The sequence below is a fragment of the Argentina silus genome (assembly GCF_951799395.1).
Source record: "Argentina silus genome assembly, chromosome: 18".
Lineage (NCBI taxonomy): Eukaryota > Metazoa > Chordata > Actinopteri > Argentiniformes > Argentinidae > Argentina > Argentina silus.
Genome location: NC_139672.1, coordinates 7,102,828 through 7,124,943, shown reverse-complemented (window position 1 = coordinate 7,124,943; position 22,116 = coordinate 7,102,828). Strand labels below are relative to the sequence as shown.

Below are 22,116 nucleotides of genomic sequence, written 5' to 3'. Positions count from 1 at the left end.
ATGCATGAATCACAGGAATGCCCAACTCCACAGGTAACGGCACCGGTAACGGCAACAGAAAGTAACTTCTTCAGTAACGGACACTTCATGGGGACGCACCAGGTCGACTTCAGCTCCCACGTATTTCACGGGAACAACGAAGACAGTCCCGGGAGTTATGAGTTTGGGTACTCCGCCTCTTACGGTTACGGATCATACACGGGCTTCACGTCCCTCACCGGAGACACAGGTGGGTAACTGAATGACACTGAATGCCGTTTAATGAGTTTGCAGCTCCAAAATTGTAATGAGTCGTGTGCGTAATGCCTCTCCTTCTGTGCGTAATTCCTTTGTATATGCCATTATTCTCCTTATCGTGGCTGTACAGTAATAGCCCACATTACGCTTTGTTTCCAGAGAAAGAGGAGACGGAGACTAAGGTCAGGACTATAAAGGGAAAACCTAAGAAGATCCGGAAGCCCAGAACCATCTACTCCAGTCTGCAGCTGCACGCGCTACAGGCGAGGTTCCGAGTGGCGCAGTACCTGGCTTTACCTGAGCGCGCAGAGCTAGCCGCGTCACTGGGACTCACGCAAACGCAGGTGCCTTCCATTATTCTCAGACCACGGATTAGACTAAAATATATATTGTATGTTTTAAGAGTTGTCCATATGACGTCTTTCATTTCGCGAATGTGCGAAAGCCGTCCCTCCAAGCTATGTTTCACCCATCTGTGTTTTAGTTGTAGGGTATGTACACTCACCGAACACTTTATTAGGAACACGATACTAATACTGGGTAGGGCCTCCCTTTGCTCTCAAAACAGCCTAAATTCTTCGTGGCATTGATTCCACAAGATGTTGGAAACATTCCTTTGAGATTCTGGTCCATGATGACATGATTGCATCACGCAATTGCTGCAGATTTTTCAGGTGCACTTTCAAGCTGTGAATCTCCCGTTCTACCACATCCCAAAGGTGTTCTATTGGATTCAGATCCGGTGACTGGGAAGGCCACTGAAGAACACTGAACTCATTGTCATGTTCATGAAACCAGTTTGAGACGACTTTTGCTTTGGGACATGGTGCATTATCATGCTGAAAGTAGCCATTAGAAGATGGGTAAATCGTGGCCATGAAGGGATGCACATGGTCAGCAACAATACTCAAATAGGCTGTGGCATTCAAGTGATGATTGATTGGTATTAACAGGCCCAAAGTGTGCCAAGAAAACATTCCCCACACCATTACACCACGAGAAGGTGTACAGGTGTTCCTAATAAAGTGTTGGGTGAGTGTATGTATATGTTTATATGTATTCTATGTGGTGTTAAACAGCAGCTGCCTCTGTGTCCACTCCCAGGTGAAGATCTGGTTTCAGAACCGTCGCTCCAAGTTGAAGAAGCTGTGGAGAAACGGGAAGATCCCGCCGGAGCAGCACGCGACCCCCGGTAGCTCCCCCCGGTCCAGCTCTCCGCGGGCGTCAATGATGCCGTGGGACATCCCAAATTACAGGAATATCGACGTGGAAACAAACAGAGGAGGAGAGCAGGAGGACTATTTCCCGCCAAACATGAACGCTCAGTCGTTGTACGGCAATTACTCGTGGTGCCCAGGAACGGACTCTGCGACGTGCTCCTAACCACCATTCACTCTGCAGAGTCGACGGAAGGCTAGGACGCAATCATGCTGACAACCTGCAATGTGAATTATTTTTCTCATTTGTCAGCATGTTTGTTTGTAAAGCTGATATTCAAGCTTGAGCTGAGTAAAGTTGAATCAAATGCCACTGGTAAGCAAATATCTAATTGGGAAAGAGACAGCACAACATACCCGCTGTAGGCTATACGGTTAACATAATTATAGATATGATTGGGATAATAGAATAAATCGTAAATACCAAATGGAGCACAAAATGACATCATGCAGAGATATAATGATCTCCTTAGACATATTTCTCAGCGAATCTCCCAGTCCTAACGACATTACTACAAGGTAATCTTATGATGCATAAATAGTAAGCTCTCCTAATTGGGATTATTCGATTTCCACGACTTAAGTGTGTTGATTTTCAAATGCAGAGTGCACCAAGGTCTCTCTCTCTCTCACACACACATACGCACACACACACACAGACACACACACTTATATTACATTACAGTGACCACATTTTGTTGTTTGTATGCCCAAAGACAGCTGAGGTTTTCTAATTAAAATTGAAATAAAGCTTTATTTAAATAATGACTTTTTACACTGCAGACATACAAAAGATGCATGAGCATCAGTAGTGTCATGTGTCCAGCCTAGTTCCCATTCTCTGTGTGGTTAACTGGCCCATGGTCAGGCTTGGTGATGTGGATGTGGTTGTACAGTGTAGTTAGGGTGTGGTCAGCTGACCTTAAACAGTTGTGTTTAGGAGGGCAAAATGTTCGGAAACATTCAAAAACATTTTGGAGTGTAAACCCCTGTAACAGTATACAACTTGACGTAAACTGGCTTTTTTTCTGTTTAAAAAAAAAACAACAACATCCATCCAGGACATACCCAACCACAAAACCAGACCAACACATCACATCACATTACTAAGACAGCCTGAGCTAGCCTATATGTCAATCCCTACTCCTACAGTATGAAATGAAACAGGATAGATTTGAAATGAGGTGAACATATCACGTTTCTAAACATGTTGTACTGTTCTCAGATCAGATTCAGGTCAGATTCCTCATTGTGACGGGTGGTCCTCCTCCGGTAGCTTAGTGAGAATATCCACTCCATCAGACGTGATGACCACCGTGTGTTCAAACTGGGCTGACCTAGACACAGACACAGACACAGACACAGACACACACACAGACACACACACACACACACACACACACACGTTTCAGGGGTTGGCTCTCCTGGGTTGATATTTCAGCTAAGCATATAGCTAGTAACTCAGTTATGAAGGGCCACAAGACATTCTTTTTTTTTTTCAGCGATATGTAGGTTATAACTAGGGCCCTGAGGCCTAACCATGTGACCTGACAAGGAAAAACCTCCCTTGCTATAACTGTTTGGAACAGCCTCATGTACGCTATAAGGGGCTTACCTTTTGTCGTCTGCAGACACTGCTGTCCAATTGTCCCTCAAGATTCTGAACTCTGAGGACCCCTCCATCAGAATTGGCTCTGCATACACATCAAGATTCATATTAAACACCCAACAACCACAAAGCACACACACTAAACATTAACACACACACACACGCACTTTCAAGGCTGCTCTGCATAAAACATACAGAGAGCTGTTGTCATGTTTGTCTTTCTATTCCAGTGGAAGTTATCTAACTGGTTGACGTTGATGAGTAAAGTAACTGACCTATAGTGAAAGCCATCCCTTCATCCATGGTCATGTCATTATCATTAGCTGAGGAATGAGAGAGAGAGAGAGAGAGAGAGAGAGATGCTACAGTTAGGGGTGCTACCATTACCTGCCAATCATTTATAATTGGGTCCATCTGTATTTTCAGCAGACCATCCCTTTAAGCTGTGTGTGCTAACACCTTACCATGGTGCCATATCTCAGACCATCCCTTTAAGCTGTGTGTGCTAACACCTTACCATGGTGCCATATCTCAGGGTGGCCATGGAAGTAGGAGCCGATGCCGTGACCAATGAAGTATGGACACACACAGAAACCGTTGGAGTTGGCTATATCACTGTAGGAGGGAGAGAAAGACACATCAGCTTACACAAGGCTTTGTGTGTGTGTGTGTGTGTGTGTGTGTGTGTGTGTACCTGATGGTGTTTCCTATAACACCGAGCTGTGCTCCCGGTCTGCAGGCAGCGATGGCCTGATCTCTGCACTGCCTGGCCGTCTCCACCAGTCTCCGGCCACCCTCGTCCACGTCTCCAATGAGAAAAGTCTCTGAGGTGTCGCCGTGGTAACCCTCCAGATACACCTGAAAAGGAGAGGGTGGGTGGGTGGGTGGGTGGGGGGAGGGGGGCATAGTGGTTAGAAATGGCGGTGTGTGTGTGTGTGTGTGTGTGTGTGAAGAGGGGAAAACTCACAGTCACATCAACGTTGATGATATCTCCATCGTGAAGCTGTCGACTGGAAGGCAGAAACAATAATAAAGACACTTGGTGGTAGAGATAGAAATGGCTCTGAAGGAAGGTGAAGTGGAAGGTAAAGAGGTAATCCCTCCTGTGTTTACCTGTCAGGTATGCCGTGACACACCACATTGTTGACAGACGTACAGACAGACTTGGGGAACCCCCCGTATCGGAGGGGGGAGGGGTACGCGTTGTGCCTGATCGTCTCCTGGTGAACAATGAAGTCTATCTCGTCTGTCGTCATGCCAACCTGGGGATCAGAGGTCAAATCAGTGACGTCACAAACAGACAGGCAGGCGGATAGCAGACCGACAGACAGACAGACAGACAGACAGAGAGAGACAGACAGACAAACAGACAGAGACAGGCAGGCAGGCAGGCAGGCAGACAGACAGACAGACAGACAGACAAAAGGACAGACAGACAGAGACACACAGGCAGACAGACAGGCGCTCTACCTTCAGACTGCGGCCGGCCAGTAGCAGTATTTGTCTGGCTAGTTGACATGCTCTGGTCAGGCCCTGTATCTGCTCCTGGTCTTTAATCTCTATGTAGTCTGGCCAGTCTGGCACCACACCACTGCCTACATAGTCAGGACGCAAGATGTGCTACAGACAGAGAAAGGAGGGGAAGGGAGGAGGGAGGAAGGAGGAGGGGTTAGCTTTAGTCTAGCCTTCTATTTCAGAGCACTGTATCATACTGAATGAGGTTCAAGTGCTGCATTGTGGGAAAGTGAGTTCTGACTGTACCTTGGGCACAGAGTAAGCAGGTCTGACTGTCGCCGGCCGGACTACACTGTGGGAACTTTTCCACTTCCTCCAGAAGAACCGCCGATGCTGCTGGGATAGGATGCCCCGAGGGGGGCTGCACCCCGCCAGACCACACCCCCTCTGGAGGAAACCCCCTAATCCTGGAGAGAGAGAGAGAGAGAGAGACAGAGAGAGAACAAGGGGAAAGCATGAAGCTTGCTCTCACACACAAATCTCTTGCTCACGCACACACACACGATAACTTAATAACAGTGGGCCGAGTAGTCTAGTCTAGAAATAATGATGTTAGCCAATTACGCTTGATGTAATCAAAATAGAACTATGACACACACAGTCATTTGGATTAGAGTGTAGAAAGAGGTAGCCTAGTGAGTTTTTATGATAGGACATGTCCCTAGGCCTAACAGCCAAATATCTGTGAATGGGACATTACACATGGAAACTAGAAAAAGTTCCAGAAGAAACGTTGTGGGCTTGTCAACTCTTATTTTGGTAGATTAAAGACGGTTTGGACGATCCATAGCAGTTGCAGTAACAATAGGGTTCTCAGAATGTTGGCCTAAATCAACATTCCACCATGTTAAAAGATAGGAGTTTTTGAGTTATAAAAATCTTAATAGTGTACAAGGTATAATGAGTTTGAAAAATGTAAATGTGGGCAACTCAAGTTAGACCCCTCTGCACGTTTTAAAGTTTGATTGGTGTGAATAGCTTAAAAGCTGTAGAAGAAAAATCAGAAGAATTGGAATAAGAAGAAGAAGAAGAAGAAGAAGAAGAAGAAGAAGAAGAAGAAGAATGAGTAATAACAATAGTTGAAGCCCACTAAAAAGTGAATTTGAGGGTAAGGTCATCGACCCTTTCACCTAAGGCACCTGTACCTGTCAAAAGCCTATCATACGTTTGACGTTTTGTTTGTCTGCGAGTAGTTAGCAACGACTACCCAGCCAGCTCCTCCAATCATGGAATGCATCTATCTGATGTAAAGACAGACAAGTAGACAGTCGTGTGGCTCACACAAAAAACGTTGTATCAAGCTGTCAGTCTGGAATTACGAAACACGCGAACGCTTCGCGGTTTGACTTTAAAGGCGTTGTCATCTTTGTATTGCAATTTCAATAAATCATTGCTTACATTTAATTCATTCACCCTCGTTAGGTAAGCAGTCATTGATGCTGTGTCTCCAATTAGCGGTTGATAAGAGTGTACTTACCTGCTCTTGATACAAACTTAGCGGCACAGGGCGCCGCCATATTGTTTGTAGTGGAGAATCACGTGACAACTGCGTCATAGGGCAATTGGTACAGAACACTTTCACAATTGACTAAACTAAGGGTACAAATAAATACATGGACAACTAAAAGCAAACATTGAATTTGTGTTCTCTAAAAAAACTAATTTATTATAGTTTAGCCTACTAATGTTTGGTTTAAAGTTGCTTTAGGGATTCAGGGTGCCTGAGCTGTGATGAATTTTGTAGATATAGCCTGGGAGATAATAGAGCATTTGAATACTACTTTATTACTGAGAGCAGATACACACACACACACACACACACACACACACACACACACACACACACACACACACACACACACACACACACACACACACACACACACACACACACACACACACACACACACACACACACAAACACACACACACACACACACAAGCTGAACAGGTTTGACCTGAAAAGAAGGCTTCACTTGAAAATAACTTTATTTAAATAGCTGCTTCAAACTGGCTGCCGGGCAGTGCAGAGATCAGGCCATCGCTGCCTGCAAACCTGGAGCACAGCTCGGTGTTATAGGAAACACCATCAGGCACACACACACACACACACACACACACACACACACACACACACACACACACACACACACACACACACACAGAAAACATTACTGACATAACTTTGTAGACAAGGATAAACCAGTGATGTGTCTGTAGTGGATATATATATATATATATAGGTCACCTTATCAATGGAATCTCCTATCCTTATCATACAGACACCTCATCAAGGTCAACCAGTTAGATAACTTCCACTGGAATAGAAAGACAAACATGACAACAGCTCTCTGTATGTTTTATGCAGAGTAGCCTTGAAAGTCTCTGTGTGTGTGTGTGTGTGTGTGTGTGTGTGTGTGTGTGTGTGTGTGTGTCCATATAAGCATACAAGCCTCTGCCAAGGGGACCAGGGGTAGTGTTTGCACCCTGATTCTCCAACAGAGAAAGAAGGTGAGAGGAGAGGGATGGAAGGAGGGAGAGAAAGGGAGCAGGGAAAGAGTGAAAATGAAAGAGAAAGACCAGAGACAGTGCATGCCAGTTGGCTACAGCCTCTGCTATCCTTGTTGTAGGGTTAGGCCAACACCCATTCCTAATTACTAAACCCCATTAAACCCTCTTCACACTTAACTGGATTACAGGACAGTGTACACACACAATGCTATGGGTTAGACATCAGGGTGTGAGTTTAGTTGGAATCTGGGATGGGAAAACTTAAATGATTACAGCCTGAATCATCACACTGTGAAGTAAAGACTTCAGTTTTGGGGCATTTATGTACAAACAACTTTTAGAGAATAAGAACGGTTGTGATGGTTTTAACAAGGTAGGATAACAAAATGGATTAGGCGATTGGATTAGCTGCTGTTAAATTCAAACCTCGCAGATTTAGTGAATCCATTTATGTTCGGCCTATACAGGGGGACACTCTACAGTCAGTGTATTTATCATAGACTAATGATGGGTGCATATCTACATTGCATGCAGAATGTATTTTATCCACTCAATCCATGGTTTGAGTCACCATGAAAGCAAACAAAACTGTGGAACGACTAATCAGGCTAATTAGACCTTGTGTAGATTCGAGCTCAGGTTTCAACCCTGCAGGAAAGGACGTGTCCTTTACGACCAACCTCCAAACCGGGGAATGAAAACAGTCTAACAACAACTAGAATACAAGACACACCCCACCATCCGCAGAAAGACATAGTGAACCACACAGGGATTGACAGCGGGTACGGGGGAAGTGTCAACTCAGATTGTGTTGACACTTTTGCCGCTCGCTCGCTTTTGATTTTCCATTTTTATTTTTTTTGACTGGAATTACAACAAGGTCTCCAAGCGCTTGCGCTCGCTAGTGTACGTGACGTCAAAACCAGCATGGCGGTCAAGGTGACTTCGGCATCGCAATCTTTACCTTTCACAAATCGCTGTTAATGTTGTCTGCATGTTTCGTTCCTTCTGCTCTATTGGGAATGTGGTGCTACGGATTTAGGGGCTTATCCTTAGAGTCCTTTTTTTTTATTTTTTTACGGGTGTAGTGTATTTACAGGTCCTGGCATCACTACGCTAACGCTCGATCTATGGCCTTGAATGAAACATCCACAATCACGAGTTACCGATAAGGCTAACCATCTGGATCTGTTAGATTGATTTGGTTACTAGAGAGATATTACAATACAATGACAACCGCATCACTTTGCAGCCAACGTCTCTTTGCTGTTTTTGACTTAACTTGTCATTGCAACGGTTTGTGTCTTCTTCATTTGGATAGCCTGCTAGCTAGCCAATTACTGGCTTGTGTAGCTAGCCTAGCTTGTTAATAGCCCGTTATGTTTCCTGGTTAAAGAGTGATGTTGTTAGGTACTAGTACTAGTACTAGTGTTCTATGTGATTGCTTGCATTAGAGCTTTTGACAGAACAAGCTTTGTCGGACTCGCAGAATAGCAGTGTCTTGAATACTGTGCTTGCTCTTGGAGTCTCCTTGGTCCTCCAAATGTGTCCTTTGCAATTGCAAGGAGACAAAAAAAAAAAAAAAAGGCGACTGTGTTTTCGCAGTGTCGTGCTCAATTAGACAAAATCGTCTCCAGTGCTGCTACGATAGATATTTGCTAGTTTTTCACAAGTTTTTATGTTTTGCATAAATGAGCTTCATCATTGGAACCACGATTTTAAACAGTCTCAATATTCATTAAGAGTATTTGTCAGCTGGTTATGATACCTATTTCACTAAATAACATTCATTTGGCTCCTAACCCTGCAGGTGCAATCCACCAAACGCGCGGACCCAAGCGAGCTGAAGTTGATCTTTCAGAAGGTAAGAAGAAGTCTCCTTGTCGTCCAACCTAGAACTAACACACCTGATTCAGCCAATCATGACTCTGAATTGAAGACTACGATTAGTTGAAACAGAACTAAAGTCTACATAGTCTGACTGTAGCTCCTTAAGAAGGTCATTGTTTGTTTTGTGTGTGTGTGTGTGTGTGTGTGTGTGTGTGTGTGTGTGTGTGTGGATGTTGGAATGAGGAGACCTGCACTCGTCCAGTAGAAGGGTAGAGAATCAGACTGCAGCTTCTCACTTTCTTTCCCTTTAAGGATGAAATACTTCTAATTAACAAACATAGCTGTGAGCTTCTGTCTGTCAGACGGCAAGGTTAAAGATGAAAGGTGATGACTGGGCTGCAGGAGCCTGTGTCTCACCACATTCTATAAAGACCCCATCCTCCACACACACACAAACACACACACATGACGTCAGGCTCATCAGCTCAGGATCAGTGATTTCCACACACTTTATCTCTTGTGTAACTGCTGTTGTTAAAGGATCATGGGGTAAATGCCCTCTCGTCCACGACTGGCATCGGAACAGTAACTTCCTCTCCTTGCCTCCTCCTTCCTCGTCTGCCCTGAAGGCTTAAAATAGTTTGCTTTCACCTGTACGGCTCCGTCACATCAGTACAGATGTAGGAGAGGGGGTGATTTTAGACTTTTATAGTTGTTGTGAGGCAACTTGTGTCATTCCACGTAGCAGGCTAGGCCACATGGGCATGTACGGGCATGTAGATAAGGGCTTATGTGTTTCACCATATGACATTTGCATGTCAGCAGTTGTCTGAGTGGTGTGCGGGAACAGCGCCGTTGAATACCTGCATAGTGTAGCTGAACTGTGTGTTTGTGTGTGTTTGTGTGTGTTTGTGTGTGTTTGTGTGCGTTTGTGTGTGTGTGTGTGTGTGTGTCCACATTGTGTTTGTGTCATATAGCTTTAGTCCCTCGCCCTGAGAGAGGCCCTATATATATCCTTTTAGAATGTACTGGAGACTGTAGGTTATGCATTGTGGGCTACAGGCATGTCAGGTCAGAGGAGAGAGAAGGTCATAGGTCATAGTGACACGGCTGTGCGGTTTAGCCTGCTTCGCTAGGTCCCTCCTACAGTCGAGAGAAGAGATTCTCGATTCCAACAGGGCATTCGGGTTTTTGACCCATCCGATCAGTAGACTAGTTGTAGCTACAGGCGCAAGGGCGCTGTTGCAGGTCCCGTTGAGGAACGCACGACTCCTCCGTCCTCCGCCCGCTTCATCCTCAAAAAAAGCATATGTGAGAATATGTGAGGGGAGAAATCCTCTCCTCCAATGAGGACGCGGGTGGAGGACGCGAGGAGGCGTGTTCCTCACGGTTGAGTGAAGGCTCTGCTGTATGTAAGGGTTTGCGGCGTTTTGACTGTGCAGCAGTGCACACTGGGTACTGTAGTTTTCCTTTCCCGCCGTCGTCATTGTGCTCGAGTGACATTTCCTCTGTTGACGAAACAAGTCAGCCTTTCGTCGGTTAACGGAGCTGACTGAAAACATGGCGTAAAGCCCACAAGAGGGCTTAGGGCCCGTGACACGTGAGAAACGTTACGTAAAGACATTACAAAGCCGTGCTGTGTTTCTTCACACGCACATCTGTGTGCACTGCCCTGCGTTCCTGTGTTGTCCGTACACAAAATGTTTGGATTATACTGAGAACTCTCTCTCAAATTTAGAAACAGTGACTAGAACGAGGCTGTTAGGCCTAAGAGTTGTGGAGTGAGGAAGGGCAACCCACGTTCACAGTGTTGTTTGCGGTGTAAATCTAACCCCTTCAGAATGCCAGTGTGGTGGACAAGGAGGGGGAGAGGTTTATGACCCCGGGAGACTTTGTGCAGAAGTACCTGGGACTGCACACACAGATACACCACAACCCCAAAACTGTACAGCTCATCGCCGGAGTGGCCGATACTACCAAAGACGGGTACGTAGAGTGTACGCATGCACGCACGCACGCACGCACATACACACACACACAGATAGAGAGGTTTTCTGAGTGCTGCTGCTTATCATGTTAATAGAAGTTATTGCGTCTGTCCGAACAGTAGCTGTCTTAATAGCCTTAATAAATGTCTTCATAAAACTCACACGTACACGTGTGCGCGTGTGCGTGTGCGTGCACACACACACACACACACGTTGTGCAGCAGTAGTCTCACCGGAATTGCCTGCAGTCATAGGCCAACCCCTCACACACTGAGTTAATGGTTAATGTCATCCTGAAAGCATTATTTCCTTCAAGGAAAAACTCTGATTTGTTTGGCTACAAGGGTCACCCCCCTTAAACCAGCTGACCTCTAACAGACAAACTGTTAAAAAAAGATGAGTGAATTAGTGCAAACAGTACAAAGCACACATGGTCTATTTATGACAAATGTCATGTCAAGTTGTTCTGTACTACCTGTACAGTTGGATCTATTTCTGCAGTGTCTATGTGGAAGTTGTGTGTGGACATGGCGTTTGGAAGGTGTGTGCGTGCGGCGTTTGGAAGGTGTGTGTGTGTGTGTGTGTGCGCACGCACGCACGCGCTGGTTGATGTGCGGTTGTGTCTTGCAGGGTTCAGATGCATACGCCTGTGTCATTCAGAGCTTCTGTTGAAAGTAAAGACCTCCCATCAGCTATCCTAACAAGTTACTTACTTTACCCTCAGACAAGAGAAACTTAACTTAATTTGAAATCCAAAGTAGCTTTATACAGTAATGTCAACAGTTAATATGTTGCATGATATAATTCAAGAAGTACTGCATGACCCAATCCCTCCTTATTTCATTGTTGACATTTTGTAAAATGTTTTTGTTGTTGTTGTTGTTGTTGTGAAAGCGGAACCTTGTCCTTCTGATTGGATCTCCTTTATGTGAAGCATGGTCTTAGATGTTGCCAGAGTCGTGTTTGTTTTAACAATGTCTCTCTTTCTCTCTCTCTCTCTCTCTCTCTCTCACCCACCCACCCGCACACACACACACACCCACCCACCCACACACACACACACCCACCCAGGCTGATCTCGTTCCAGGAGTTCCTAGCGTTTGAGTCTGTACTGTGTGTTCCGGACGCCCTCTTCATTGTAGCCTTCCAACTGTTTGACAAGACCGGTACCGGAGACATCTCATTTGGTAGGCAGCTATTGTGTGTGTGTGTGTGTGTGTGTGTGTGTGTGTGAGATATGTATGCACTGTCTGGTGAAAGTCTGTGTGGGTGTGTTAAGCCATTCCCATGGTGCTCTGTTTTTCAGCCCGGAAAAGAATTTCATAATCATTACATTGTTAACAGGATTATGTTTAGAGACTAAGCCATTACACATGGATTCACACACACACACCCACGCTCTGTGTGTGTGTGTGTGTGTGTCTGTGGACACATGGATTCACACAGTCGCACACATACTCACGCCCACGCTCTGTGTGTTGTGTGTGATGTCTCTCCTCTCCTTTACCAGATAATGTGCGGGACATCTTCGGCCAGACCACAGTGCACCACCACATCCCCTTCAACTGGGACGGGGAGTTCATACGCCTGCACTTCGGGCACGACCGCAAGAAACGCCTCAGCTACCTGGAGTTCACCCAGTTCCTCCAGGTACACACACACACTCATCACACTCATACACACACTCATACACACACACACTCACTCTCATCACACACACAGTTCTACACCACTCACACACACTCTCCCTCCTATGTCCCTGTAGGAGCTGCAGTTGGAGCATGCTCGCCAGGCGTTCGCCCAGAAGGACATGGGGAAGAGCGGGGTCATCTCAGCCATGGACTTCAGTGACATCATGGCCACCATAAGACACCACATGCTCACACCGTTTGTGGAGGAAAACCTGGTCTCGGTGAGAGAGGGATGGAGGGTGGGGGGGGGGGGGGTAGCAGAGTGAAAGAGGGATGGAGAGACACAGACAGTGTGTGTATCAGTGATTTTAAAACTCCTCTCTCACTCGTTCTCTCTCTCTGCTCTTGTCCTCCCAGGCTGCAGGGGGCAGCACCTCTCACATGGTGAGCTTCTCCTACTTCAACGCCTTCAACTCCCTACTGAACAACATGGAGCTGATACGCAAGATCTACAGCACACTCGCCGGGACACGCAAGGATACACTGGTCACCAAAGGTAGGCACACACACTCCTCCTGTCTGTCTGTCTCTCTCACAAACACACACACACACACACACAGGCATGCGCGCACATAAGCACAGACACACTGAACAAGAAGGATTGGAGTGGGCTGGAAGGAGGGTTGATTAGCCGGTGTGATGATTGGCAGTGAGGGGTCCATGATCCTACGCCACACACACACACACACACACACACACATGTTGAGGTGTAGTGTAACCATACTTCCTACTCTGCTGTTAGCTGCCGACAGCTTGCTGTGATGTTGACTGATAGAGAGTGGAGTTCACCATCGATGTGTTAGATTTGTATGTGCCTGTGTATGAAGTGAACTGTGCATAGTATAGATTATTGACTCTCTCTCTCTCATGCTCTCTCTCTCCCTCCTCTCTCATGCTCTCTCTCTCTCTCCCTCCTCTCTCTCTCTCTCTCTCTCTCTCCTCCTCCCTCTCTCCCTCTCTAGAGGAGTTTGTTCATGCTGCTAATAAGTTTGGCCAGATCACTCCCATGGAGATCGACATCCTATACCAGCTATCAGGCCTACACTCCCACTCTGGGTAAACACACACACACACACACAAACACCCACACACCGCTCTGCTGCCTGATACAGGGTTCTCCCCAAAGAATGTAAGAGTATCTTTAAAACAAAGCGTTATGACATTCCTCAGTCAATTCATTTTTTTCACATTTTGACATGAATAAACGCCATTCGGGTTTTGATGATACAATTCAGCGCCATGCTGTTCAGAAATCCTGGGGAGAACCTTGTGATATACCCTCACTGAGCACTTTATTAGGAACACTATACTAATACTGGGTAGGGCCTCCCTTTGCTCTCAAAACTGCCTCAATTCTTCATGGCATTGATTCCACAAGATGTTGGAAACATTCCTTTGAGATTCTGGTCCATGATGACATGATGGTATTAACAGGCCCAAAGTGTGCCAAGAAAACATTCCCCACACCATTCCACCACCTCCACTATGAGAAGGTGGACCTAATAAAGTGTTCAGTGAGTGTATGTGCCACTTGTGTCTCAAGCATTTGAACTTGGCTGTTGCATGATGATGATGGTGATGGTGGTGATGATGATGATGATGATGATGTGTGTGTGTCAGGCGCCTGAACCTGGCGGACATTGAGAGGATAGCCCCATTAGAGGAAGGAGCCATGCCCTACCACTTGGTAGAGGCACAGAAACAGGTAAGACGTGTGTGTGTGTGTGTATATAATTTACAACAATATTTAATGTGTCGTTATCAAGATACGGATGATGTGCATGATATTCATGTTGACAGATTTCTGTATTCTATAATATCTAACCCCCCCACCCTCACTCTCTGTCTCGGTCTCTGCAGCAGTCCCATGGCGATGCCAAACGGCCTGTGTATATGCAGGCTGCAGAGTCTGCCTATAGGTTCACCCTGGGCGCCATTGCTGGAGGTAAGTCAGCGCTCTCTCACCCTCTCTGTCCCAGGGCTGAGGGGAGAGTGTTTGGAAGTGTTGAACATTATATTTTTCTCCTATTGAAACCTTGATTTCTTGTGGCCTGGTTTGAGAGCTAACGTGTGTGTGTGTGTGTGTGTGTGTGTGTGTGTGTGTGTGTGTGTGTGTGTGTGTGGTTGAACTCAGCTACGGGAGCGACGGCCGTGTATCCCATTGACCTGGTGAAGACCCGTATGCAGAACCAGAGGTCTACCAGCTCCTTCGTAGGAGAGCTCATGTACAAGAACAGCTTTGACTGTGCCAAGAAGGTTCTGCGCTACGAGGGTGCCTTCGGCTTCTACAGAGGTAGGTGACGTCAGTCTGCCTTCCTGTAGTCCTCACAGTGAGAGGAGTGTTTTCCTAGTGGACTCATTCTCCCATGCTGCCCTGCAGGTCTCCTGCCCCAGCTGATAGGCGTGGCTCCAGAGAAGGCCATCAAACTCACGGTGAGCCCCTCCCACCATCACATAATCCCCCCCCCTTCACACACACAGACCTTCTTGACTGCTTCCTGTTTACTGTCTAAAGTACTTTACCACAGCTTTTGAATGGCTCATCACCCCCCCCGCCCCCTCCCCCAACCACTAAACCTGTTCTCTGCCTGTCTCTCCTCTCTGGCCTGCAGGTGAATGACTTTGTAAGAGACAAGTTCACTGGGAAGGACGGCACTATTCCCCTGGTTGCCGAGGTGCTGTCTGGAGCCTGTGTGAGTACCAAGACTGGAATGACAGTTTCCATGTCACCCTGAAGCGGACACTGTTTCCGGTCAGGTGTAATCTCTGAAATCTGTCATGACTATTCAGTGTGTGGATGCATCCCTCATATTGTTGCTTTTATTGTATCATTGTTTTACAGTATCTAACACCCCTCCCTCTCCCCCCCCCCTCCCTCTCCCCCCCCCCTCTCTCTCCCCCCCCTCCCTCTCCCCCCCCCCTCTCTCTCCCCCCCCCCCTCTCTCCCTCCCTCTCTCTCTCTCTCTTTCCACTTCCCTCTCCTCCTCGCTCCCTCCCCCTCCCTTTCTCTCTCCAGGCAGGAGGCTCCCAAGTGATCTTCACCAACCCGTTAGAGATTGTGAAGATCCGCCTGCAGGTGGCAGGAGAGATCACTACAGGGCCCAGAGTCAAGGCCCTCAGTGTAGTCAGGGACTTGGGCTTCTTCGGCCTCTACAAGGTGCGTGTACCCCTGTACTAACCCTAGCCCATACCCTAGAGACCTCTTCACCACCACTACCCCCCTGTACAAGTTCTCTCCTGTTAATAATAATTTAAAAATTAATGAATTAAAAAAAATAAAAAATAAAGGCTTCTGGCATTATGACTGCCAATAGCCCCTGGTGTGAGCATTGATTACTTTGTCTTATGATGTCTGATGGATAGATGATTCACTAACTTAAACAAATGTATTTATTGTAAGTCGCTTTGGATAAAGGCGTCTGCTAAATGCCATAAATGTAAAAAAAAAAAAAAAAAAAAGGGCCTGCCCCTAGGCACTTTGTATAGATGTGACATCATTAGGATATGTTTAAGCAGGGTTTTGGCCTCGAGCAAATTTCTCTCACACACACTCAACTCCTCTCTGTCTGTGTTTGTAGGGTGCTAAAGCGTGTTTCCTGAGAGACATCCCCTTCTCAGCCATCTACTTCCCGGTGTACGCCCACACCAAGGCAGAGTTTGCAGATGAGCAGGGGAGACTGGGAGCTCTACAGCTGCTTACTGCTGGAGCCATCGCAGGTACAGTACCATACTGTCTGTCCCTGTAGCAATGGCTTTACACACCTTACGCTATGCTATAATGCTATGCTACAATAATAATAATAATATTATTATATTTATATATAGTACCGTTATATTTATATATAGTACCGCAACAGTGTTGCAAAGTGCTTTACAAATAGATAAAACAGCAATGCAAATAACAACTAAAATATAAGTCGAAACAGTAAAACACAGACATTAAAGCGAATAAGCATCAAAAAAATAAAATGAAGCCAAACTGGACGAATCATGGGGTTTAATGGGAAGATATAACGGGTATAATGGGTGTCGTCCGCGTAACAGTGAAAGTTCCCTAGACCAACAGAGAACTGTCAGCCTGAGAGGTATGAGGAGAGCCATTTTAAGGCAGTGTCAATAATCCTGACACACTATCTAAGACAGTTTGTGACAATGGTGTGATTGATTGTATCAAAAGCTGCACTAAGATCAAGGAGAATTAAAATGGAACACTGACCTGAATCAGATGCTAAAAGTAGGTAGTTTGTGACTTTAAATAGAGCACTTTCAGTGCTATGACAGGGGCGAAAACCAGATTGGAACTTTTCAAATAGAAATGTTTTATCCAGATCCTAGTCAGTTGATTATAGACAACCTTCTCTAAAAACTTTGGATAAAAAAGGGGGGTTTAGAAATGGGTGTAAAATTGTTTAAAACTGATGGGTTCAGACTTTTTAAGAAGTGGTTGGACAAGAGCATGCTTAAAATAAGGTGGTACTGAGCTAGTGGCCAGGGAGTTATTAATAATAGCCCTTAATGCTGGGGCTGTTTCTGTTGCTTGTTTTAGTCTTAGTCTAGTAGGGAATATATCTAGGGGACAAGAAGAGGATTTCATGTGTGATACAATCTTGATAAGGGTTTCATCTGATACAGGAACAAATGAATCCAGGTTTGCCTACAATTGGTAAGTACCAGTCAGGTCACGTATGGGAGGTGATCTGGTCTCTGATCTTTACAATGTTCTTAATAAAAAATAAAAAAATTGCAAGAAGTTTTCACATTCTTCGGGAGAATGGTTGGTAACCTCGTTTGATGGGGGCGTTTACAATTCTGCCGATAGTGCAAAACAATATTCTTGGGATTATGAGAGTTCCACTGAGATCAGGTTACAGAAATACTTTTCTCTCGCTTTCTTTACAGAAGCATTAAATTCCTTCATCGGATCCTTCAAACGAATGCGGAAAACGCTGAGACTACAGGCCTTCCGTTGTCTTTCTGCCTTTCTACCCTCCCTTTTTAGGGCGCGGGTGCTTTCAGTTAGCCTGGGAGTTAAGAAAGCGTGAGCGAAAATGGAATGTCCTGAATCGTAGATTAGAACGATTTAGACTGTAATTATCTGACTCTTACTTCCCAGGTATCCCTGCGGCCTCCCTGGTGACGCCCGCTGATGTCATAAAGACGCGCCTGCAGGTAGCGGCGAGGGCCGGGCAGACGACCTACACGGGCGTCATCGACTGCTTCAGGAAGATCATGCAGGAGGAGGGATTCAGAGCTCTGTGGAAGGGGGCTGGAGGTGTGTGTGTGTCTGTGTGGCTGTGTGTCTGTGTTGCTGTCATTAGAGAAAGCAGACCTCACTGACACTCTCTCTCTCTCTCTCTCTCTCTCTCCCTCTTCTCTCCAGCCCGTGTGTGTCGGTCCTCTCCTCAGTTCGGTGTGACTCTGTTGACCTATGAACTCCTCCAGAGGTGGTTCTACGTGGACTTTGGTGGCAGGTAAGAAACTGCTGCTATGCGTCAGACTCAGCCCAGGTGTATGTGAATAACCTGAGGAAATGATCTGTAATATTGGGGACCACCACTAGTCCCACAGTACCTTTTAATTAAACAGATACAAAAGAAAACTCATAACTCCCTCTCTCTCTCTCTCCCCCCCCCCCTCTCTCCTCAGTCGTCCGGCTGGCTCTGAGCCCACTCCCAAGTCTCGTATCTCGGAGCTCCTTCCGGTCAGCGCTGACCACGTAGGAGGCTACCGTCTGGCCGCGGCCACCTTCGCTGGAGTGGAGAACAAGTTTGGTCTCCACCTGCCCAAGTTCAAGTCCTCCGGAGTGGTCACCATCCACCCAGACCCCCCTAAAGAGGAGGCTCCAGCCCCCGCCCCTGCCCCCGCCCCCCAGGAGACTGACTAGACCCCCCTATTACCCCTCTCCTCCACAACATGGGGCTATGCACACACACACACACACACACACACTGTGTACAAATACTGTACACACATACTGTACAAGACAGACTGAACATACTGTATTAACTTACAAACACACTCCATTCCCAGGGGCCATGCATGTACACACACACACACACACACACACACACACACAAACACACACACGTAAACATGTACTGTACACACACGCACAAATAACCACACACGTAAACACGTACTGTTCACACACACACACACACACACACACACACACACAGCCCTGCGACTCCTCCCAGGGTCTATTCCAGTGGTCTCCTCCTGGCCTGGTGTTGGAGAGCTGATTCTAGACCAGATGTTAAAGTGACAGTAACCACAACTCTGAGTGTCTCCAGTGGCTGCATGCTCCTCTCCTCTCCTCCCTCCCTCTCTTCTTCTCTCCTCTCCTCCACTCTGTTTTATTTGTTCCTCCCTCTTTCAGCTGACACCAGTAATTGAAATGGGGCCTTCTCCCTCTCCCTCCTCCTCCTCCTCCTCTCTCCCTCCCTCCCTCCCTCTTTCTCTCTCTGGGGACGCCTCTTTTCTCATGAGTGATTTGTTTATATTCTATCGTTTTTTTTCTGATGCACAGCGTGGTTAGGGCATCTCTGATTGGGTAATGTGTGTAGGGGATATATTTGATTGGACAGCGTTGTGTAGGGCTCTACTCTGATTGGTCCTCGCACTGTACATATTGTAGATCTTGCTGTACAGAGACGCCACACCACTGGAAATTGAAATGTTACGGTAACGTTGGAAAGATGTTACACTAACATAAGAATGAGTTGACAATATTAGAAAAAGTTGTGGTAATATTCGATCAATATCATATTACTTGAAGAATGACGTTGTGGTAATGTTGGAATAATGTTGGAATAATGTTGGGCCTTGATCTCTCTGAGAATCACTCTTATTGATGTACAGACCTTTTCAACAAAGTGTTTTATTGGTGAATGAGAATCATGAACAGAGAATTGGGTCATAAATGAACTTAAATGTATTTCAATTCATTTATCGTATTGTATTGAAATAAATCATCCATATGGTTTTAATTTTACCCATGTGAATGAGTGTCTTTATTTCAAAGGGAATGAGCAGCAAAGGGATGGACAAACAAAACATTACTTTGAGTTTTGGTCAAATACTTGACTTGGTCACTTCATGTCACACGATTTAGTGTTATTACATTTAGTATAATTACAAATTCATTGTGTCCAGAGCAAAATATATATGTATATCTGTCAGTGGAGGCTGGTGGAGGTAGAAATCAGAGGATGGGCTCATTGTAATGCATGGAAAGGAATGAGGAATGGTATCGAACACGTTCCCCATTCCATTCCATGCATTACAGCGAGCCTGTCCTATTTCCTACCTCCACTGATATCTGTATATCTCTGGATCTGCTTTAGGTCCACGTTGTTATGTGAGGAAATCAAAATTAATGATTATCTATTCAGGAAGGAGAGAGACACTTGGTTTCCACTACCATACAGGCAGGCACAGTACAACACAAAGTAATACTAGCTTCAGTTCAACACATCCTCTAGAATAAGCAGCTAGTGTCACTACGTCAAAGCAAGTTAAAAAAAATAAAAAAAAGCAGTTTGTCTTTAAAACACTTTGGGGTAGTGCTAATGTTGCGAACATCCAGTTCTGGACTTGTAAAGCCATCAGCAGGGATGATGTGTTAATCTATGAAATGTTGAAATATGTGCAACCATTCAGTATCTTGATACATAGCAGGATAAATAATGCTGGAGTTAGACAATAAGGAGGAGGACGTTGTTGTCCGATTCTGTGCAGGCTGCAGTGTGTGTTTTGTGTCTGAGATTGTAGGTGGGATTTTTGGTCACCCTGCTCTTTCATTCATGCCACGATCAAATCACTCCTGGCTGGCCAATCACACAGTCATGCTTCAAGAACAAGCAACGTTGTTGTTGAAATAATACCCCACGGTGTGGGATCATTTAATCGCTCCTAGCACCTATCAACTAATCGATTTTCTAAAACTTGAGTCTGACCCAGCCCTAGTGTGTGTGTGTGTGTAATATCAATATCAAGGCTGTAATATCCCAAATCTGGCCCAGCGCATTAAGTGTCACTGTGATGTGACAGTATTTCCTCTGTGATGGTCAGGCTTGAGGCTCAGTAGTGCTGGTGGTGGTGGTGTGCTGTTAGTGCTGTTCTGAGTTAACCTGATCTGAGCGTACACAATAACCACTGCAGCGTTGGAAATACTGTAAAGCCCATGGTACAAAACCTGATTGAAGTGTGTGTTCCCCATCAGTGACACACACATACACATACACACACACACACCCAGCCCAGAGGACAAAACAAACAAACACACACACAGCCCAGAGGACAAAACACACACACACACACACACACACACACACACACACACACACACACACACACACACACACACACACACACACACACACACACACCCAGAGGACAAAACAAACAGGCTTGGAAAATAAATACGTATATATAGAAACACACAGAAGGTCAAAGGTTGTAAAAAGGTGCGTGTACAAAGGTTTGCATATTTAGAAAAGGACTGAGTTGGTTTAGACTTCTGGACGGAACACATCATTCCTGAGCTTACCATAGAGTTAGAACCGCTAGAACAGGTATTCCCATCTCAATCAACCTTCCAAGGTGGGCACATCGGGAATGTAAAATATATCATAATCCTAATTATATGCCTTCAATTTCATTTAGGATACGATACCCCAAAACCACTGTTGTGTGGTTATGTGTCAGTTCTACTCGTTCTAACTCTATGGTTCTCCCCAGGCCTGTGCATGCTCCAGGTGAGGAAAAAGGTAGGGAGGATCTGGAAGTCAGAGGAAGCAACGTTTTCCTTCTGTTTTGTGACGCTGTCGTTGCCGTAGCGATCAGGCGATCAGGCGATCAGGCGCTGTGCGGCCAGCTCCTCCCCTTCGTCCCGGTTCTCGTTGATCTCGCCGAGCGTGCGGACGAACCGGGTCCACTCATCAGCCTTAGGGACGCAGATCTGCTGCTCGGGAGCAAACAACAACAACTAGACATCAGAGAGAGTCCCGGGAGGGGTGTGTCAGAGAGAGTCCCAGGAGGGGTGGGTCAGAGAGAGTCCCAGGAGGGGTGGGTCAGAGAGAGTCCCAGGAGGGGTGGGTCAGAGAGAGTCCCAGGAGGGGTGGGTCAGAGAGAGTCCCAGGAGGGGTGTGTCAGAGAGAGGGAGAGGTAGAGAGGTGCTACTGGAGGATGGAGGGATGGATAAAGGGGATAAAAGGAGGGATAATGTCTCACCTCTCCGACGTCGTAGACGAGCACCTGTCCGTCCGAGTCTCCCGTGGCGATCTCTCTCCCAGAGTGAGCCCACCTCACGCGGTTCAACGCCGGAGCCCCTTCTACACACACACTGGCACTGGGGACCTGCACACACACACACACACACACACACACACACACACACACACACACACACACACACACACACACACACACACACACACACACACACACACACACACACACACACACACACACACACAACGCTTATAACAGGCATGGTGTTGAGATGTGATGTGCAA

At 46.2% G+C, this 22,116-nt stretch overlaps 4 protein-coding genes across 6 annotated transcripts in view; 2 read left to right on the top strand and 2 right to left on the bottom strand.

Moving 5' to 3' along the window:
• Nucleotides 1-1,620, top strand: LOC310819236 (homeobox protein Dlx2b-like; the record flags this gene model as incomplete). Its single annotated transcript, XM_083690480.1, has 3 exons — nt 1-229; nt 397-581; nt 1,342-1,620. 3 exons carry the CDS (start codon nt 1-3, stop codon nt 1,618-1,620), a joined length of 693 nt encoding a protein of 230 aa, XP_083546606.1.
• Nucleotides 1,621-2,067: 447 nt separating this feature from the next.
• On the bottom strand, nt 2,068-6,112 carry metap1d (methionyl aminopeptidase type 1D (mitochondrial)). 2 transcript variants are annotated; one of them, XM_083689772.1, is made up of 10 exons: nt 6,056-6,112; nt 4,825-4,985; nt 4,534-4,683; nt 4,177-4,325; nt 4,031-4,073; nt 3,758-3,921; nt 3,581-3,678; nt 3,339-3,386; nt 3,070-3,148; nt 2,068-2,791 (listed from the first exon to the last, which is right to left on the bottom strand). In XM_083689772.1, the coding sequence occupies exons 1-10, from the start codon at nt 6,093-6,095 to the stop codon at nt 2,701-2,703; spliced, it is 1,023 nt and encodes a 340-aa protein (XP_083545898.1). In that variant the 5' UTR covers nt 6,096-6,112; the 3' UTR covers nt 2,068-2,700. The 2 variants fall into 2 exon arrangements, with proteins under 2 accessions (XP_083545898.1, XP_083545899.1); XM_083689773.1 differs by lacking the exons at nt 2,068-2,791; nt 3,070-3,148 and having other exon boundaries at nt 3,349-3,386; nt 3,528-3,678.
• A 1,726-nt stretch (nt 6,113-7,838) lies between these two features.
• Nucleotides 7,839-19,592, top strand: slc25a12 (solute carrier family 25 member 12). Its single transcript, XM_083690101.1, has 18 exons — nt 7,839-8,028; nt 8,900-8,953; nt 10,760-10,905; nt 11,979-12,094; nt 12,418-12,557; nt 12,673-12,819; nt 12,956-13,094; nt 13,561-13,654; nt 14,219-14,303; nt 14,459-14,543; nt 14,733-14,891; nt 14,979-15,031; nt 15,211-15,291; nt 15,615-15,755; nt 16,177-16,315; nt 17,712-17,870; nt 17,979-18,069; nt 18,245-19,592. The coding sequence occupies exons 1-18, from the start codon at nt 8,017-8,019 to the stop codon at nt 18,480-18,482; spliced, it is 2,079 nt and encodes a 692-aa protein (XP_083546227.1). The 5' UTR covers nt 7,839-8,016; the 3' UTR covers nt 18,483-19,592.
• A 140-nt stretch (nt 19,593-19,732) lies between these two features.
• The window catches only part of LOC310818973 (dynein, cytoplasmic 1, intermediate chain 2a-like), an 8,776-nt gene continuing 6,392 nt past the window's right edge, over nt 19,733-22,116 (bottom strand). For both annotated transcript variants that reach the window (XM_083690103.1, XM_083690102.1), the window contains 2 exons: nt 21,833-21,958; nt 19,733-21,563 (listed from right to left, as the gene is read on the bottom strand). In XM_083690103.1, the coding sequence (XP_083546229.1) occupies nt 21,450-21,563; nt 21,833-21,958 (240 nt within the window). In that variant the 3' untranslated portion in view covers nt 19,733-21,449. The remainder of the gene's footprint in view (nt 21,564-21,832; nt 21,959-22,116) is intronic.